The following is a 21,104-nucleotide window of genomic DNA, read 5'->3' as shown; positions in this document are numbered from 1 at the left end:
ACTCAAGAGGCCAGAGAGCCGCAGGTGGCTCGCGAGCCGTGGTTTGCCGACCACTGTTTTAATTGCATGGAAGGAAAAAAAAAAAGAATGCTTTGAGTAATACTGGGCTTTTATCTGTCAATAACAAAGAAAACAAGGACTATTTTTTAAGAAATGTGCAATATCTCTTCAATGTGCACTAAGTAACCCATAACAATCAATTTTCCACGGATTACCGACAAACTGCTGTCCAAAGCACTGCTGCGCTGCGTTTCCATGCCGAACGTCTTGTCTGCGGAACCTCCTGGAAGGAAGGAAGCACATGTAGATGTTCAGATTTCCATTTTTCCAGACTTCAAAACACTGCCAAGCGCCTTAAAGATTCAAGTAGCATTCTGCTACTGACAAAAATCGATCAGTCACACAAAACAAGGATAAAATCTGAGTTTCATTGTTTTCAATATTTCCATTGAATGTCATTCACTGGGCAAGATCCTTGTAACATTATTCTTTAAATGTTTATATAAGTTTGAATTCTGGATACTGAATCAATTTAAGAAAGTTCTCTTTGCATTTTATTAAATAAATTAGTTCAATAAGAAGCCTAATTTGAAATGAGTGTCTTGGTGGTAAGGCATGTGTGCAGGGAAAGGAAGTAGAATTTGAAGCAGAGTAGTTGAGTAAAAAATACATAAAATTCCTTTATAAAAAAGTACATGTAAAAATGGTATTGGAATCCAAATATTTTGTTCTATAGCCATCAGGATCAATCAGTCCAAACACAGTTGCTAATCAAAAGATAACTAAAAACATATTTAGCTTACTCTTTTATTCAGACATCATATGTAGAAATTATATGCTGCTATGCAATGTGGTGGTGTGTTATACATTTTTAAGAGGATATCTTGCAACTCTGTCTATTAGAATCAGGATCACTTCTAGCATGGCTTCATATTTTACAAACTGTTTAGATATATATAAATGAAAAATAATAGTATAGAAAAAATTCAGAATATATATATATGTAGTATATATATATATATATATGTATGTATATGAAACCTTGTTTTAACTTTGTAAGAAGCTTTCTGATGGATTAAATAATGGAAATTATCATGATGAGTACTGGAATTCTAAAATTAAGAACTTCAGTATATTAATTCGGATTATAGATAAAACAGAAGTATTACATAAAGGCAGAATATACCTCTTCTCTAAAGCATGGCATTTCCCCAAAACCGTGGGGAAAACAGAAGGCAAAGCAGAAGTTTTTCCCTAGAGAGATGGTGAGGTTTAAGTGACAATGAGAAGCTTGAGCCATATGTGATCGTAAAATTTGGAAAAGGGAACCAGATTCAAATCCCAACGCCACCACTCACATGCTATATGATCTTATACATATCTCTTTCATTTTCTGGTCCTCTGTGTCATCCTTTGTTAAATAAAATTGGTCTGACACCTAAAGTTTATTTTAGTTTCTACTTTTTTTTTTTTTCATTCTAGGTTCCCTTCACTGCCTCTCCATAATGATAATGGAATATTATTTTAAGATATGGAGTACATTTTTACATATGAGTTAAGATCCTAGTTAACAACTCAACACTTAAACAATTGTTTAAGTACTTCCCTATATTGAAAACCAGAGCAGATGAACACTTCTAATCATTTTTTAGGATTATGACCTATGTATAAGAGCATGTTTTGTTTTTAAATAAAAATTGTTGATCTGAAAACCTTATCTACAGATACAAGATGTTACAAAGTTAAGATTAAGTCTGCCACATGGATTATTCTATTGAGATAACTGAAAATGCAACTTAACAAAAAAAGTAAAGAGCAAAAGTAAAAACTTGCATGCTTCTATATGGCTTCCTACTAACATCCACAGCTATTATACGACTGGTGGCAGCTCTGGGTGAGATTTGAACTGCTTTTGTTAAATCCTCACTACACTGAGTATTTCTCTGGTACTGGGAATACAAAGTGTTTCGAGCAATGATGGATGAATAATGGAGCAGAGTAAATCACTGAGATGAAAAATGGTTTCCACTTTGCAGAAATGATGTGTACCATGTGTATTATACAAGTGACATGAAAATAAAGGAAACTCCAATCAGATAGTTCTAGACAAGCAATGTCAATAATAACCATGCAAAATTTGTTTAAAATCATTTAAAAAAAATGCATTTTAAAAGAAAGATTTCATACATTCACTGCATACTCCCCTAACATAGCTGTCCCTTATTTCAGCACTTAAAAAGGAATGTAAATGCTTAGGAGTTTTAGAAAGGTTATCCAAAGTTGCCTTTTATCCTCAAGGTTGCATATTTTTCTTATATCTCTTGCCTCATAGAAACTTTTTAAGAGAACACTGGAAATAGACAAATTACTAGAGCAAGGAGAAGAAAAGACCTGGTTCTATAAATTTTAGTGTGTTTTGGAAGACTATTTTAAACAAGTGGTTTTGATTGTATATTAATCTTTTTCCTCCCCTCTGTTGACTCATTTTCACTCTTTGAATAGAAAAGTATTTATGTTAGTGACCAGTTTTTAATTTCTGCTGCTAGTCAGGTCTGAAGCAAAATGATCTGCTATAAAAGCAAACTATGTTCCCTTCCCTTCATGTACTGGAATTTATCCCAAAAGTTCTCCCCCAGGGGTGAGTGATGGTTCAAAAGAATCTGACACCCCTGAAAGATCTCCATTACATGTCACCGAACTGAACTAATTCATTCATGAGCACGGCTCCTGACTCCAGCATTTCACTCCGTCCTGTCTACATTTTTGTGCATTCATTCAACTTTTTCTAAATGACTCTTTTTGTGCACTTCTTTTTAAATATGCTACAAAGCTATTGGATGTACCACCCTTACAAGAGTACTCTATACCAAGAGATATTTAGCAATTGAAATGGTTCAGTTAAAGTTCTTCATCACTCTAAGATGCCTACTATTAAAAAACCTTGTTACTCATAAGTGTTTGATACAAGGTTTATGAACATTTTTGTTTACAAACCTTGTATCAAACACTTAGGAGTTGAATGAGCCATTAAATAGTATATTCAAATAATAGCATGGATATATCTATAATAATTGTTTTCAAATATCAATAATACTTTAAAATTATTTAATTTGCTAGATCCTTTTTAATAGAGTTGGTAAATTATTTAGTTCATTATTTAGTTTTCTGAAAGCATCTTTTCACTCTGTTAGTCATATCATTTCGTTTACTCATCAATATGTTAATTTAGCTAAGGCCAAATTAACAAAAGTTTGGAATTAGTGACTAAGTTTTTTTTAAAATGAGATTCTACTATATATGTGAACCTATAAAAAACACAACTATATTAAATTGGGTTAAATTAAATTTTGAAAAGGGTTTAAAGAAAAGTAACCCAAAGTGAAAGAGTAAGAATAATTGAAGTTTGTAAAAATTGTTTTTCAGCAAGGAAATTGTATATAGTTCTGTTTTTGTTTTTATTATCTTTGGTCACTTTAGTAGGAGAAAAAGAGATTGCTTGTTCTAAATAAAATAGAAATATCTTTCCTTATATTTTACCGCAAAGACTTTCATAGAGCTTGAGTAAAGAAACATTCTTATTCTTCAAAATACTTGCTACACCTCAAGATGTCCTGTTCTAAAAATCCTGAGATTTGCCTTCTTTAAAAAGTGGCAATGACCTTGCTGAACTGTAAGCATTAGAGTTTGGAAGTCTTTAAGTACCTTTCATTTGTGTTGAATTAAGTCACATGTTTCATTAATTATACAGGTCATGCATTTGCCTAGTAGTTAAAATATTCACTTTCAAAATGAAATAAATGGAGACCAGCTGGTTGAGAGGACATGGGGCAAAGGCAGGATGTATTTTAGAATTTATTTATTTATTTTCCTTTTAAGTCTTTGAATTCCTCATGTGTGGTGGCCTGCCATTTCCACATTTTACACTGGTTTCATGTCTTGCAGCAATAGTTTCAGAAGGGGGAAGAGTTGATTCAAACTTGGGTAGAAAAATAAAAACCTAGCAGTGTGCTCAAGTCCAGTTTCTACCCAATATTGATGTGTGTTATTTTCAGGAAAAATTTAAGTTTTCAAACTCATGAATAAAATACGACTGAATGATTGATTTAAATAAAAAGAACATGGTTATTTTTGTGGAATGAGTACAGAAGAAAAAAAAGTGTTTGCATTTTCCTAAACCAGGGAAACACACATCTGGGGACTCTGTCTCACCTTTTTGCGTGTGTGCCCGTTGGGTAATACCGGGAACAGGATATACCATCCCAGGCACAGTAAGGGTCTCGCGCCAGGCAGCAGTCAGCACAAGCACTGCCATACAGGTCACACTGATGGAATCTGACTTGGGCCACAGCAGAAGCAGATCCAATATACAGCTGTTGCTACAGATTCAAAGAGAGGCCGCTATCAGAAATTAATGGACAGAACTCTCACTGAGCTCTTACACCTAGATTTTCAATTTATACACAATTACCTCCTTGAATATTCGCTTAAATGACTGAAAATAGATTATGGAATATTGGTACTTTAATTTCTCCAAGATATGAAATATTGTTATAGACATGAATGCATAAGTAGTAAAAATTGCTAGAGTGATTTCAAAGTTCTCAAGAAGTTGACTGTTATATTATTATTATCTAAGTAGAAAGACCTATTCATCTCCTAACATTATACCATATTTTCCGGTGTATAAGACGACCTCCCTAATTTTACAGTTAAAACATAGGTTTATGCCTATATTCGCTGTATAAGACTACCCCCCACTTCCGAGGCAACACCAGTTCTTTTTTTAATAGACCGCCTCTCTGACTCTGGCCAATCTGAGCAGGCTTTTTACTAGAACACAGTGTAGCTTCGGGTACAGAACATGTACACTGTGTTCTAGTAAAAAGCCTGCTCAGATTGGCCAGAGTCAGAGAGGCGGTCTATTAAAAAAAGAACTGGTGTTGCCTCGGAAGTGGGGGGTAGTCTTATACAACGAAAATAGGCCTAAACCTGTTTTAACTGTAAAATTAGGGGGTCGTCTTATATGCTGGAAAATACGGTAATTTTTTTAAAAAAGATCTAAAGGAATGTTTTGTAAGAGATTAAATAAAAAAATTGTCTATATTTTTTTAAATCCTCACCTGAGGACATGCTTAGAGAGAAGAAGAGGGGAGAGGGAAATTGAGATAGAGATAGAGATAGAGATAGAGATAGAGATAGAGATAGAGATAGAGATAGAGATGATAGAGATAGAGATAGAGAAATATCCATATAAGAAACATTGAATTATTGCCTTCTGTTGGTGCCCCAACCAGGAACCAAATCACAACCCAGATACGTGCCCTGACCAGGTCTCGAAGTGGCAACCTTTCAGTGCACAGGATGATGCTCAACCAACTGAGCCACTCTGTCTGGGTAACAATGGTATATTTTTGCATTTAAAATATTTTGATATTATTGACATGTGACATGACATTAGTTTCAGTTGTGCAATGTAATAATTTTATATATATATATATATATATATATATATATATATATATATTTCTAATTGATCACCACACAAAACTACTTAATATCCCTCACCATACATAGGTATGATACAAATTATTTATTCTTGTGATAAAAACTTTTAAGATCTACTCTCTTAGAAACTTTCAAATATTCAATACAGTATTAACTATAATTACCATGTTGTACATTATATCCTCAGAACTTAGGTAGTATTTTATAACTGGAAGTTTGTACCTTTTGATCCCCTTCACCCATTTTGCTCATCCCTCACCCCATGCCTTTGGCAGCCATCAGTCTGTTCTCTGTACTTATAAGCTCTCTCTCTCTCTCTCTCTCTCTCTCTCTCTCTCTCTCTCTCTCTCTCTCTCTCTCTTTTATTTTTTTTATTTCACATCTAAGTGAGTTAATATGGTATCCACGTCTTTCTCTGACTTATTTCACTTAGCATAATGTCCTCAAGGACCATTTATGCTATTACAAATGGCAGGATTTTCTTCTTTTATGGCTGAAATATATTTCATTGTTTACAGTGTATACCACATTTTCTTTATCCAGTCATCCCATGATGGACATTTGGCTGTTTCCATGTCTTGGCTATTGGAAATAATGCTGCAATGAACAGGGGGGTGCAAATATCCTTTTGAAATAGTGTTTTCCTTTTCTTCAGGTAAATATCCAGAAGTGGAATTACTGAAACATATGGTAACTCTATTTTTAATTTTTTGAAGAACCTCCATGCTTTTTCCTATAGCGGCTTTCACCAATTTACATCCCTACCAGGAGTGTACATTGACATCTAACATTTAGAAGAGTGATGTAGATACACATAGAATGATATGGAATAAACTGTAAGATATATTGAAAAGTAAAAAAGGACAAGTAGCAGAACAATTAACCTTGCATGTCCCCATTTGTCTAAGCATAAAATGTTATTTTACTAAAAATTTTGAAAAATATATGCAACTATTTATGAGGAATTTATACCAGAAACCAGTATCAGTGAAATGGAAGGGAGGGCTCAGATGGCGTGGCCCAGTGGTTGAGCATCAGTCTATGAACCAGGAGATCATGGTTCCATTCCAGTCAGGGTGCATGGCTGGGTTGCAGGCTCCATCTCCACTGTGGGACATGCAAGAGGCAACCCATCAATGATTCTCTCTCATCATTGATGTTTCTTTCTCTCTCTTCCTTTCTGAAATCAATAATATATATATATATATATATATATATATATATATATATATATATATATTTGTTTTTTTAAATGGAAGGGAGGTTTGTGTTTCACTGCACAAACCTTCTGTTACTATTGTTTTTGGAAAAACGTTGGTGAGAATTTATGAAATAATGTCATGTAATTGTAGATGTAAATCTATTCAAGTCTACCTTCCTAAAAAGAAAAAAGAAAACATATTACATGAAAATCACTATACATTTTCCTCTTAATAAAACTATAACTTGTCCAGATATAAGCACATGTTTTGATATAAGCTCTTGATCCTTTAACTTTAACTCACACTCACAGAACACACACACACAACTTACTCTCTTTGAAGAAATCTCCATAGAAATAATAGGAACTGGATCCTGAAAAAAAAAAAAAAGTTTCCCTTTCAGAAAGAAAATGTAGGAACATACCTTAATATGGTTATCGATCACCTAAAATCATATATATAATATGAGCATAGTTCTATGCCAAGAAGTCTATAGCTTTCATTTTTATAAATTGATAGACAAATACAATGATTAAAATACAGCTTTCTATTTAAAACTCTTTTATAAACTAGTGGGACAAATATGTAGCTGAGAAAAGTATGGATAATTTAAACAGCTTACCATGTGTTTTGAAATGTACTTTTTGTATTTGCATATTCATGCTTTGGAAACTCAAGTATCTTTAAATTAAACAATCAAGTCAGAGTGTTCTTTCTTATAAAAGTAGTTGAATCATTAAAAGTAAAACAGTCATAATGTCTTTGAATAAGTGTTATTGCTAATAAAACAAAAACATTAGCAAAAATTATGAAATAATGTCATGTAATTGTAGATGAATACCTACTTTAATTGATTTATCCCAAGCCTAAACAAAACGCTCTTGGAGCTATTGTGGTTAATAATAATGAGTCCAGAATGCTCTGAACATGATGAGTAACCTCATTGTTTTAGAGAAAGTACAATCTAGAACACAGCTTTGAGAGCCTATGTGTTATTCTAGGGATGGTGATTAGATTAGAGTGTCTTTAAGGAATATCACAAAACTAATCAATTCTGCAAGTGGAGCAGCAATTGGCAGGTATGCTTCACTCTGTGGATGATTTCCCTTAGAAGAATTACTTTTATGAAAGAACATTGCATGTGTCAATTAAAAAAAACACACACATTTTAAACTATAGACTCCTAAATGCATGTATGCATGTATTCAGGCAACACTATTTCTTAAAGTTTAATATGAACAAGATACTGTTGTGGATGCTGCTAATATGACCATTATGGTCTCTAATGTGAAATGAATTCTTACATAATAAACGGTAGCAAAGCTGAGCTGGTTGAAAGAGAAACATGTTTAGCCTTGGGTTTTGTTATAGGGAATCTAATCTCCAAGACAGCCAGGGTGAAATGAGTTTATTTTTCATCAATAAACATATTTTGGGTATATATTCATTACATGCATAGACAGCTAATCATTCTTCATTATTTATAGATTGTGTGTCTGCAAAGTTACCTACTTGCTGAGACTCATGTGTAACCTCAGTATCAGTGTGTGTGGTGTTTTGCAGTCATCCGGGGACATGTGCACACAACAAGGCAAGAAGTCTGCGCTGCCCAAAGCGCATAGTCCCAGCTGCCTCCTCGGTTCAGCTCGCACATTGTAAACAAGTGTCCTTTTCATGGTCTATTTGGTGCCACATTTTTGACATTTTTGTGCTTTTTGTTGGTGATTTTGATGTTTAAAATGGCCCCTAAACATAGTGCCGAAGTGCTCCCTGGGGTTCCTAAGTTCCAAAAGGCTGTGTTGTGCCTTCTAGCGAAAATACGTGTGTTAAATGGACATTCTTTAGGCAATAGTGCTATGGGCCATGGACTTAATGCTAACTTATCAACAATATATACCAAATAAGGTGGCTTTAAACAAAAAACGCACATTATGTATTGGTCAGTTGACAAGAAGTTGTGACTGGAGACTCATAGGAACCTAATCTATATTTCCCTAGGAGCAATGATCAATATTTACTAATTCAGTGTTCACGGTCTCTTTAAAGAATATAACTGCCACAAATATTGAGACTTGACTGTATGTGTGTGTGTGTGTGTGTGTATGTGTGTGTGTGTCTGTGTGTGCATATATACAATTGTATTATCATGTGTAATTTCTCTATTACCAATTTGCATTTTTTCCTTTTTTTAGTAAATTCTGTGTAAATGATATGCTATAATGATATGCTTATCATACCACAGTGTCCACAGTATAAAACCTACTTTTATGTTTTAGTTATCAGTTTTATTGTACATTTGTACAAGATGAAACTACAATAATCATTCTGGAATTCATATGTGGTATAAGTGTTATTTCTTTAAATCATAGTTCATGCATTAAAATTCTTCTCATGTTAGGTAATTACTGGCCTCTTTAGTTTAAGTCTTTGAAAATAAAATAGATGCACCAAGATTTTAAATCATTCCTTACTTCAAATCACTTCGATCCACAACATATTTGTTAGAAAAAAATTGACATAATGTCTTTTCTATTTACAACGCACTTGGAATTGTCTGCAATGGATAAATGTTGGCTGAATTATTTTTACTAAAAATACCTTGAATATCTGAAGTTCTTCTAGAATTACTTCTTCCATTGATTCTGTTTCTTGGTTGTAAATTGTGATTACTTTCAGCACAATTCCATTATCTGTATGGGGAAAAAGGGAGAGAGAGGTAAACTAGAAGTTTTGCCACATCTGGTCTTCACACAATTCAAAACCATGTATGATGAAAGAAAATTTATTACCTGAACCTACATTTTTGGTAAGAAACTTGAGACCGATTTGGCTCAGTGGATAAAGCGTCAGCCTGCGGACTGAGGGGTCCCAGGTTTGACTCTGGTCAAGGGCATATGCCTTGGTTGCAGGCACATCCCCAGTGGGGAGGGGTGCAGGAGGCAGCTGATTGATGATTCTCTCTCGTTGGTGTTTCTAGCTCTCTATCTCTCTCCCTTCCTCTCTGTAAAAAACCAATAATACATATATTTTTAAAAATAAAAAAATCTTAGGGAACAACACACTATGGAGATACATACACACACACACACACACACACTTTTATTAGAAAAGTGTCAAGTACACACTATTGAGAGTGTAGTATAATGAGCCCTCCTACACTAATCATTTAGCTTCCACGATTATCAATAATTTTGTTAATCTATATTCACATTTTAAATTGTAGCTTATTTTTATCATCTCTGATATTCTGCACTTGTTATTTACAATGAAAAATTCAATACTACACTCATTTGCCTGTAAAAATAATTTTGTGTATTGCTGGAAATAAATCAGAAAAAAAAAACCACTTTGGAATTACTGATCTAAGAATTTCTATGGTACTTAACACCTTGTTTAAAACTTATCAACTCATATTTAGGTTAATAATATTTGATTAAAATAAAACAAATAATAATTACTTGTATTGTATACTAAAAGAAATACAAGTAGTCATAAACTGTAAAGCCAAGCATACTCCATTAATATCCCACAATTATTACATCAAGCAAAAAACAAAGATGAAACTCAAATTATTAATTTGCCACTAGTGATTTTGCAATAAGGACTCTCTCTATAGATGGGTAAGTAGATAGAGAATAGTAAAGCATGTGCCTGGTAAATGTTTGGAGAAAATAACTATCATTTGTGGGCTTTTCCTCACACTTTCATTAAATATGTTTTTTTATGTTGAAAAGCTGTGGTACAATGTGATTATATCTTTGAGTTAAAGGTGGTTTGCATGATAACATAAGTACATTCTTGATATTTCTGAAATTCTTTCAAATAGCTTTGGTTAATCTAACAAGAAAATATTTATAAAAATGTTCTTGGACTACTTTCCAGGACATTTAAAAATAACATACTTTTTTCCATGATTAATTTTATCAAATATAATCTTGCTAATAGAACTCTTTCTCTCTCCCTCTCGCTCCTTCTCTCCTTCTCTCTCTCCCTTCCTTCCTTCCTTCCTTCCTTCCTTCCTTCCTTCCTTCCTTCCTTCCTTCCTTCCTTCCTTTCCTCTTTCTCTCTTTCTCTCTTTCTTTTTTTATTCTGTTGGATGTCATTATGACTGAATTCATGGCCAGGTAACTGACTTTGTTAAAGAAACCTGATGCTTTGTTAATCTTGACCCCACTATGTAGAACATAGGTATTAACATTAATCTCCTAAAATAAATAGATAAAACACAGCCATCACCAGAGATCCACTTGTGGAAATTAGATGAATGTTTCTTTACTTAAATGTTTGCCTTTTTTAAAGAAAATGAATGCAAAAGCTCAAGTACCAATATTCATAACAGATCCCGGTTTCTGATCTGGTCATATGCAATGTCTCTTTAACATGATATGTCTATGATTAAACTCATGTATGTAGAATGCTTACTCTTCTAAGTAGCAACTGCAGTAGCAGTTACAATGATGGTTGTGAAAAAAGAATCGATCACTTAAGAAGCTTTTTAAATGACTATAGAATTTTAAAGTACTTGACAGAATTTGCTACATCTTACTCTGGGTGCTAAAAGGTTCCGAGTTCTCTTTCACAAGACTAGATCTAATGTATGGCATTAATTGCAATTTTAGATTTACTTGAAATTTTACGTTTAGCATTTTTGTTAGAGCTTATTTTATTAATGCAGAATATTATAGCTTTGATCTAAAAGTTTACCTCCATTATGAGTAACACTTGGTCTGTTTGATACAGATGGTTGATTCTGATAGGGCCTGATACACATTGCTGTGAGAATAGGTTTAGGAGAAAGGATTGTCCCAAATGTTTAAAAAATCTTGAGACATTACCGAGCAGCCAGAGTTGGCAACATGCCTGAGAAATGACAAGAGAACCACCCACATACAGCCCTTACTTCCTCTATGACAAGTTCTATTTGGAACCAGCACTATTTACTAACACGGGTTATTTGTTCCTTCACGTGTTCATTTGTTTAAATGTATTAAGTATTGACTATGTATCACACATTATGTGCTGTAACTGCCCCAGATCCTCTTTTCCATGGCAGCAAATAAGCAGTGTGTAATAGGCTAATGAATCAAAAGGAGTTTGTTTGTTTTTAATAGGTAGTTAAAAAAATTAATAATGTTTCCATGGGTTATGAATGCATATAAGTTCTTTGGTTAATCTCTTCTCACCCCCCTTTCCTTCTGAGATTCAGTGTGGGGGTGGGGGGTAGGGACATTGTAATACTTTTCACAATAAAGGTAAACTTAAAAATATCGATAATGTTATTGGTTATCTCTGCGTCTTTCTAATCTCTTTACCTGTCCCAATAAATAAGACATCATATTGGCCATCCTCCGCTTCTACTTGATCCACTGCTATTTGTCTCAGGTTATATTTTCCATCTGTTTTCACCAGGATTGGCTTTTTATGGGCAGGTTTTATGGGCTGGTACATAAGTGGATGGCTTCTTGCAAATCGGATAGCATCATCGGGATAGTCTTTCGTGGTTCCGTACCTCCCTCCATTCACTTTGCTGGCACACTAAAATACAAGTGGGTGAGGTTATTTTTCCGGCCTTAAACTTAAAGAGCAAATTTAAAATAAATTTATGAAAGGAATTAGAAAAACTGTATATGCTTGATTTAACTGCATTTAGAAATATTTAGTAAGGATATATTTTTTATCACAGAAATGAAATCTACATTAAAAATTGCAAGGAGGTTCTAAATTAATTTAAACATACAAACTAGAAATACACAGAGAGTAGTGTATCCCGGAAAAGTAAAGTATATTTAATCCTGGTCTAGTTTGAAGGCGGTAAAAATGTATAACATCGTAAATATTGTAATTATTTTCTCTGTTTTCTGAAATTAATTTTTTCACAGTGCAAATTAAAATTTGAAGGCAATGTGTTGTTCAGAGCAAAGTAAAAAGCCTCTTTGCTGTGCTAACCCTTCTTCTCCCCAAATTAAGAATCACAACAGCACAAAATAGGTTTCTCATTCTGGAGACTACAATGATATGATTGTTGATGGCTCCAATTGGCTCACTGACTATAGAATTTAGTGATGTAACCCAGAAACCTATTCAAATTCCATCATAATTGGTTAAGAAAAACCCCTCTCTGTTCTCCTATAATCTGTATGAATTTGTATTATTTTGAATGGATTAGACAGAATAAATTGAGGAAGCCAGAAATATTTGCTAACACATGTCTCAGTTCCTTAATCACTGCCTCTAAAAATAAACGAATAGCACCTTCGGTACTTCTTGGAATACTTTTAGCTGTTGAATCATGCTTGTCATTAAGTGCTCCTTCATTTTGCATATTTTCCTCTAGAATCAGCAGCAATTGCAATGATTATCTTGATAAAAATTTTCCATTTTAGAGTATAAATACAGTAGTTTAGTAATCAGATTCTGCAAAGAGGGCATTTCTAACCGTTTGTTTTAAAAAAAAATTGAGGCCACATTTCTTAATTTTGCCTGAATTTTTCACTTGAGTGTACTTTCATGATAAGTAATTGGAAACATTTTGGACCAGCCTGGAAGCGATTCAGTAACCAGTCACTTCCTCCAAATCCCCTTTAATACCATGTGGTTGCAAGAAGCTTTTCCAGCAAAGCCACGGGAGTGGGTTTTCTCCATTTAACTTGTAATTTCAATCAGTAGAGTGAAATAAAATATAGTTTATATCTTACTGGAAGCCATAATTTTAAGCTAGTGAGAGGGAGTGATTGAAATGGCAAAGCCTTACACTTGTTAATGGAGGTAAGGTTTGTTTCCACTTTGGATTTTGGCCCTGCAGAGAGATTTCTTCTCGACTTGCAAGTACTTGTGGGATCAGCACAGTGACGGCTTTTCATCAGCTGCTCCTAAAGGAGCAGACTTTGACTCGCTGACAAATTAAGTGCTCTGCATGGCTCACATAGCACATAAAACGATCGTACATTTGCCCATCCTAGTTGCACACGGGATGCTTGATACAAAATTATCCTCCTCATCATCACCATCACCATGGCCATCATCGCCTTTAGATTTGTGTACAATTAAAAGCACACAAGTTTGAATGGCTGGTGAGTGGGGATCTTGGTAGCGCCGGTTCAGAGGCAGGCAGTGGAACTTCCTGTCCCCTACACCACTTTGCATGGACACTTTTTGTCTAGAAGCCAGCAAGAATGGTTAATGAGAAGCTGTGGGTCCTGCAGAGGCAGAGAAAAAGCTACATTTGGATAAGCTAACATGAGAATCCAGGAGAACGTTTGGCCTGGGGAATTTAGAACCCAAATGCTAGAATACAAAAATGTCTCCTGCTTGGAAATGACATGTGGCACTAATTCTTCGGAAGAGGCTGGGAGGAATACGATGCTCCTTTGATGGAATGTTTCTGTGTTCGCCAGTACCCTTGAAAACAAAATGTTAGTTGGGGTTCCTTAGCCAAAATGTCAGTGATAATACAGGGTTCATCATCCTGCTAATAAGGTGTGCCCATCATAGACTCTTTCCTTTAAATAACGAGGACACAACTAGAAACAAGAAGTGATTTTTCTTTGCTATGAAAGTGGTGAGATGTATTTTAGGTGTAGGATTTAACTGTGCAATGCAAAGTTTTGTAAAGCATCTGAAACAGTGAACAAAATACTATTAAAAGCCTTTGAAAAATAAGAATACTTCATTAAATGCTAAAACTTACAGAACCAGGCCTTGGATAAGGAACTTTCCCTTCATAGAGTGACCAATGGTATTCAGGTCCTTCCTTATGTGCATATGGTCCGTTAAAAGCTGCCCGGATGCTAGACATATGATAGACACATATAGCATGTCCTCGAAATATATTACTGGAAAAAAAAAAAGTGATTATTCTTGTGGAACTGACTAGGAGTTCACCTAGTCAAACCCTTTAGACTACATAGATAAGAATGAAGTCTTTTGGGTAAAAAAAAAAAAAGTCAATCACTTAAACATAGAATATTCTATAAATATTTACTATTGCAATATTTCAAGTATTAATATCAAAACTTAATATTTCTCTGCTTATTTTTATAATAAATTGAAAATGATATTGTTAGAATCATAAAAGTACATAGTTGTATCACTTGAATAATTTATTATTAAATTTTATATTTTGTTTTATCATTTTTATTAAGAAATATAATTTTTATTTTAATATTTAAAAGATTAATATTTTAAAGTTAATATTTTACAAGATTCATGCCCAAGTTGAATTATTCATTTTAAGGTCTTATGTCCTTGTATGTGATCCCATATTCCAAAACAATGCCAGAGTAGAAAGATTATTAGACTAAACTAATATGTAAAGTTATTTAAATTATATAGAGCCCAGATTCTTTACCTTCAAAACTAGAAGCAATTGAAATTATTTTTTAGATACAAATTTCTACTTGCAAAGCATACTGATAGCATTTGACTAACTATGACAAGTTTTACTGGGGGCACAAGTAATAAAATTCAACAAAAGTACATTTTTAAGTGATGTGCTTTAAAAATCTGGCCCTTTTCTTCATTTGCATGACCTGCATAAATTCTCACATTTCCATATTACAAGAATCAAAATAATGTTTGTGAAAGTGCTTTGCAAGATGCAAGGTTCTTTATAAGTAGGAAAGTTCCTACACCCAAAGTTCTTTATAAGTAGGAAAGTTCCTACACCCTGAGACACCTGTAGAACAGCAGTTGTGTTACTGTCTTAGGACATCAATTCACACGTTTTATAACACACCTTGAAGCAATTGGAACTGCCTATGATAGTGAGAAAAACAGAGATAGTCTCTCAACTCATGTGGCAATAAACCTTTGATCACCATGCTACGAATATCAACCCTTACCTGAGGTAACAGCTGGGAAATCATTTTCTTTGATTTATGTATATATTGAACAGTCAACATTGAAATTATGGAAGAAAATAATGTCTTATCTTTGAAATCTAGATAGATCCATGATGCTATCATTTAGGAAAGTAGCTTACAAACTGATCATACTGCATCATAGAAAACTATAGTGATTATTCTATAGCTTGTATTTATCATATAAAGCCATGAAATTATCATGCAGTGCATAAATTCTGCACTAGCCTAAGGGAGAGGATGAGGTTTTAAAAAGTTAGGAATTTTCTATGGACTCTGATAGCTACCAATCTATAGTAACCATTTTTCCTTGCATCAAGTAACAATTGATAGCAAAATTGTTTCCATGTTTTTCTGTTGAAGAAATGGTCTCCTTACAATAGCAGGAAACTTGTTCAAAGAGCTTTAATATTTTTTCAAAGTGAGCATATAAAATTACCTGCTAAAAGCTTAACAAAAGCTTTGTGGAGAGACACTAAGCAAATAAGTTAAACATGATTAGATCTCATTTTAAGGCAAATGGAATGCCACCCCCCCCCAAAAAAAAATATATGGTGCTGGATAAAAATTAGACTTTTGGTATTGAGCACATTGTAATGCAGTACACATATTGATTTATAATGGGGCATATTGGAAACTTACATTGTTAAACAATGATACCTCAATAAAAATGTATCCTAGACTCCATAGCATGGAATTTGTATCTTATCAACTATGTGAGGAAAACACCTTGCTGTGGATCAGAGAGGGAAACAATTAGGATACTGTGCATACTTCAAACAAAAACAGGTAAGGATCTGCCCTGGCTGGTTTGGCTCAGTGGATAAAGCGTCAGTTTGTGAACTAAAGGGCCCTGGGTTTGGTTGCAGGCTTCTCCCTGGCCTGGGCTCTGGTCAGGGCTTGTGCAGGAGACAACCAATAGATGTGTTTCTCTTACATTAATATTTCTCTCTGTCTTTCCCTCTCTCTCCCAATTCTCTCAAAAAAAAAAAAAAAAACAATGGAAAAATATCCTGGGGTGAGGATTAAAAACAAAAACAAATAAGGATCGGGATTGAGAGTGGCTTTAAAAATGAAAGAACAATTGTAAACATAGGATGACAAAGAGAAATGAGAAGAACAACAAGTCTTTTGTATTTCCAAGTAAGATACACAGCAAAGAGGGAAATTTTGTTTCATAATGCTTTTTATTGACCATACAGATGTCTCACCTGGTAGTGTTGAAGAGTCCAAATATCAGTGGGTTCTTATGATCTCTGGTATGCAGCAGAAAAACATCCTCTGAAAAATTAAAGATCATTGCATTACTTAGTATTTTTAGTCCCCTATGCATGTGAAGAAAATCATTATAGATTGCATGACATAAATTTCCATGGACAACCACACAACAATGACCAAAGCACAACAGAGGGAAGCACTTGGCTGTTCAGCATGATTTTGAGCTGAGCTTCAAGGAAAGACTAAGCGGCACTACCTCTAAGCTAATGAGAAAGTCCCTCTTTGGTCCTATGACTCTGTAGAGCTGGCCAAAATGAAAATAACAGAAACATGCCCCTAGATGGTTTTCTCAGTGGTTAGAGTATCGGCCTTTAGACCAAAGGGTCACGGGTTTGATTCCCAGACAAGGGCATGAACCTCAGTTGCAGGCTCAGTCCCTGGCCTGGGTCAGGGTCAAGGCACATGTGGAAGGCAACCAACTGAAGTATTTCTCTCATCTCTCTCACATTGGTGTTTCTCTCTCCCTCCCTCCTCCCTCCCTTCTACTCTCTCTAAAAATCTATGGAAACATATCCTCAGGTGAAGATTAAAAATAATAATAATAATAACAACAGAAAGTTGCTCTCAGATAGAAGTCAAACACTTCAGGCTTTTCATCTGTGCTAGTGACAGCGAGGGTTATAGAGAGGCATATACGTCAATGAGTTAAATTTAATTCTCCCAATATTTACCTAGTTCATCAAAATATGTATCAATTCCATTCAGTCCTGGTACTGAGCAAACCAGTCTCGCTTTTAGGAAAGTGCTCCACTTATTCACCAGTATCCTCTGGCCTCCCACATCATTCTGTGAAAAAAAGCAAAAGAGCAGGTAAGTGGGTTCCTAAAGAGCTTTTAACAACACCAGATTTTGCATTATTAAACAAACATGTAGATTTTTCCTTTCTGTGGAAAATTTAGCATAAACTTCAACTAACAGATGCAATTCCCCATAAAACTTTTTTTTTTTTTTTTTTAGGTTTGCACATTCTACCTGGTCAGTGTAGTTTCACTCTGATCCTTTAAATATACTTTATAAGTATTAAAAGATGTTAATAGAGTGATCTCACTATTAACATCTTTTATATATGATAATCTTTATTATTTTATTGAGAAATAAACAACTTATAAATATAGAAACATACATTCCTTTCTCTCCTTTAAGAATGAGAACTTCAAATATACACACATAAACACAAACACATATTATAATATATAATATACTGTATATTTGTACACAACATACATCATATGTATACAGTGACATATATACAAACCTCTTCTTAAATATATTTATTAAATATCTTCTTAAATATCAGAGTACCGTCACGTGTGCAATATTATTAGCATCGTCTCAATAATATTGCTACTTTAATTGGTTTTAATGTTCTCAATCTTTTTGAATACCCAACAAACTACAGATATTTTTTTTACAGAATCAACCAACTGCATGGTTGAAACATACTTATGTAAATTGCTTAGAATGTAGACTAAGAAAATTAAAAATACTTTGCTTAAATTATTATTTTTTTTTAAATGGAGCTCAAACTTCCATGAGGGAAGTAGTACAGCTTAATTACGGACTATTTCTTTAGTATGGCTTTGAAAATGGGGAAATTATACAAAATGCAAAGCTCTCCTTCCTAAGAGAACACTTTCACTATAAAAATTAAAGATTACATTTTGTATATAAATATTAGGCAGACCACAGAATAGTGCAAAACACTATAGAGACCTGCCATCACATTAACAAAGCCCTGACCACAAACTGAAAAGAGCAAGCTTAATGAGAGAGATGCATCTCGCACCATGCACAGTCGCCCCACTCGGGTGTAGATGGCATGGGCGTTGTTTTCTGCCTCCAGGGCCTTCTCAGTAAAAAAGAAATACACTTTGTTGTCATCTCGATCTTCATTGTCAGGAATCATATATGAACCTACAAATTTGGGTTCTACAGAAGGAAAAAAATAAAAGAAAATTGGAATCATTATTACAGCTACATAAGTTAATCAATTACATATCACACGAAAGCTTTACCTTTCATTATTTATGAAGAAATAAAATATTTCCTTGAAATGTATATTAAACACTAAAAATCATGTAGATATCTCCATTTTATTTACAACAAACAATATTGTGTTGTTTTTTTTTTATTAGAGGACAATTTAATTGGAAAATAAAAGAGTCAAGGTGAAAAAAAAAATTTGAACACCATACACGATACACTTGAAATGCATTCAAAGGACAGAGTGGCAGCACCATGACGGTAGCCTCCATACATAATTTCTTCCCCAGACATATAAAAAGAGAATGTAAGTATATGTAAAATATTTTAGTGAATAAGTATTTTTTTAAATTCATAAACTATATAGTAGTCTAGTTCATGGAAAAACCATGTTAACGCTAAGATTGAAATTTTGAGTTTTTGTGTTTGTGGTCTAAAAGACGTTAGTGAATTGCCCAGCTGGCGTGATTCAGTGATTGAGCATAAATCTATGAACCAGGAGTTCACCGTTCAATTCCCAGTCAGGGCACATGCCCAGGTTGTGGGTTTAATCCCCAGTGCAGGAGGTAGCTGATCAATGATTTCCTCTCATTGTTGATGTTTCTATCTCTTTCTCCCTCTCCCATCCTCTCTGAAATAAATGAAATAAATAAATAAATAAAAATATAAAAATAAAAGATGTGAGTGAACTTTGATTGACATGCTAGGTAAGTCAAATATTTTAATAATAACATGGTGCCAATAATGCTATGCACTTTAAGCCTTAATAAAAAGGCTGGAATCAATGAAAATGCTCACCATAAAATGACATTTTAATCCCTTGGTGTACCAGTGTGACAAAATATTCCTTACAAATAATTCTGGGAGAATGAATGGCTAGTGCTTTTCCTAATGTTTTATTTCTCTCTAAAGTGCAATGTAATCTAATTACAAAAAGCAAAGCAATCAAGTAATCCAAAATAATACCAATTGATAAAACAACTTATTGGGTAAAAGGGTTTACTTTTCATATATTTGCTTTGTTTTCTCCATTTCAACCCTGATTTCTAAACACTGTTATAAATGTAATTCAGATTTATAACATAGGCAAATAAATTTATGTGAAACAATATACACATATATTATATATTTTTTAATTCACAAATACCACGAATTTAAAATCCTAAAAATCTATAAATTACATTTGGAGTTATTTTCATCACAATGGCAAATTCCCCATGAGTTCTGGACTTATGTTCAACTAGGTGTCTGGTGCACAAAATTCATGCGTTGGGGGAGGAAGGGTGTCCCTCAACCCATCCTGCGCCCTTTCCAATCTGGAATCCCTCAGGGGATGTCCTATTGATGGCTTAGGCCCATTCCCCATGGTTCTCTGCTCTCTGAGGACCTGCCTGCTTGATATCATCACAGGCCCTAGTGTCTACTTTCTATGGGGGCCTGCTTGCTCTTTGCCGCCAGTGCCAGGGGCAATCAGAGCCCTGCTGTCTGCTCTCTGGCTCGCCACCACAGGGGCAAGCAGGGCCCAGGGATCTGCTCTCTGTGGGGACCCTGCAGGGGACTACTTGCCTCCCGCTGCCACTGTCAGGGGCAAGCAGGGTCCTGCTATCTCCTCACTGCAGTCTGCTGTCTGCTCAGTCACTGTGGGGGAGATTCCCGCCCTGCCCCCAGCTGCCTGGTGTCTGTGCACATAGGCCTGGAGTGTCCAGGGGTGTTCCAGAAGCCTGGCCTCTCTGGGCCTATGCAAGGGCCTACAGGCTCAGAGTGACCCGGCTCCTGAGGACGCCCATTCCCACGACCCAGACCACTTGATGCCTGAGTATGCAAATTAACCCAACATTTAACCCAACATATATGTTAACCCAACATATTTGTTGGGTTAATTGGCCTACTTGCTCCTGATTGGCTGGTGGGCCTCATGAAGTGACAGTCAATTTGCATCTTTCTCTTTTATTAGTGTATATTCTGATTGACATACTCTTTTCTCCTCAAACCTACCTTTCAACAGGCGCTCATCATCATGCTCCGTGCGGATATGGGCCAGTCGCCCCATGCTCCGGAAGATGGCAGCGTCTCTGCCCCAGTAGTCACTGTAGAGGCCAGCAAACAGCTCACTGCCTACCAGAAAGACCGGTGAAAAAAGGAGTCAGTGCCTGTTTCTGGATCTCAGGGCTGTGTGTCAGCCACAATTACATTAAACTCATTAGGTTTTCTATGGACACGGCCTTATGAAATTGCTATTGTTAAGGGCATGCATGCCATAGTCAGTCTGTCAGTTTCC

At 34.8% G+C, this 21,104-nt stretch overlaps 1 protein-coding gene across 1 annotated transcript in view; it reads right to left on the bottom strand.

The window, feature by feature from the left end:
* Window positions 1-21,104, bottom strand: part of SEMA3E (semaphorin 3E) — a 211,306-nt gene that overhangs the window by 18,709 nt on the left and 171,493 nt on the right. Inside the window, exons 6-15 of the mRNA XM_036429568.2 lie at window positions 20,822-20,941; window positions 18,630-18,772; window positions 17,515-17,629; window positions 16,777-16,846; window positions 14,395-14,539; window positions 12,020-12,242; window positions 9,306-9,397; window positions 7,039-7,080; window positions 4,210-4,376; window positions 216-283 (exon numbers count right to left, since the gene is read on the bottom strand). Of these exons, the coding sequence (XP_036285461.2) occupies window positions 216-283; window positions 4,210-4,376; window positions 7,039-7,080; window positions 9,306-9,397; window positions 12,020-12,242; window positions 14,395-14,539; window positions 16,777-16,846; window positions 17,515-17,629; window positions 18,630-18,772; window positions 20,822-20,941 (1,185 nt within the window). The remainder of the gene's footprint in view (window positions 1-215; window positions 284-4,209; window positions 4,377-7,038; window positions 7,081-9,305; window positions 9,398-12,019; window positions 12,243-14,394; window positions 14,540-16,776; window positions 16,847-17,514; window positions 17,630-18,629; window positions 18,773-20,821; window positions 20,942-21,104) is intronic.

The sequence above is a fragment of the Pipistrellus kuhlii genome, unplaced genomic scaffold, assembly GCF_014108245.1.
Source record: "Pipistrellus kuhlii isolate mPipKuh1 unplaced genomic scaffold, mPipKuh1.p scaffold_m20_p_10, whole genome shotgun sequence".
Taxonomy (NCBI): Eukaryota; Metazoa; Chordata; class Mammalia; order Chiroptera; family Vespertilionidae; genus Pipistrellus; species Pipistrellus kuhlii.
The sequence above is the reverse complement of the archived record's forward strand: the minus strand, read 5'-3'. Positions and strand labels throughout refer to the sequence as shown.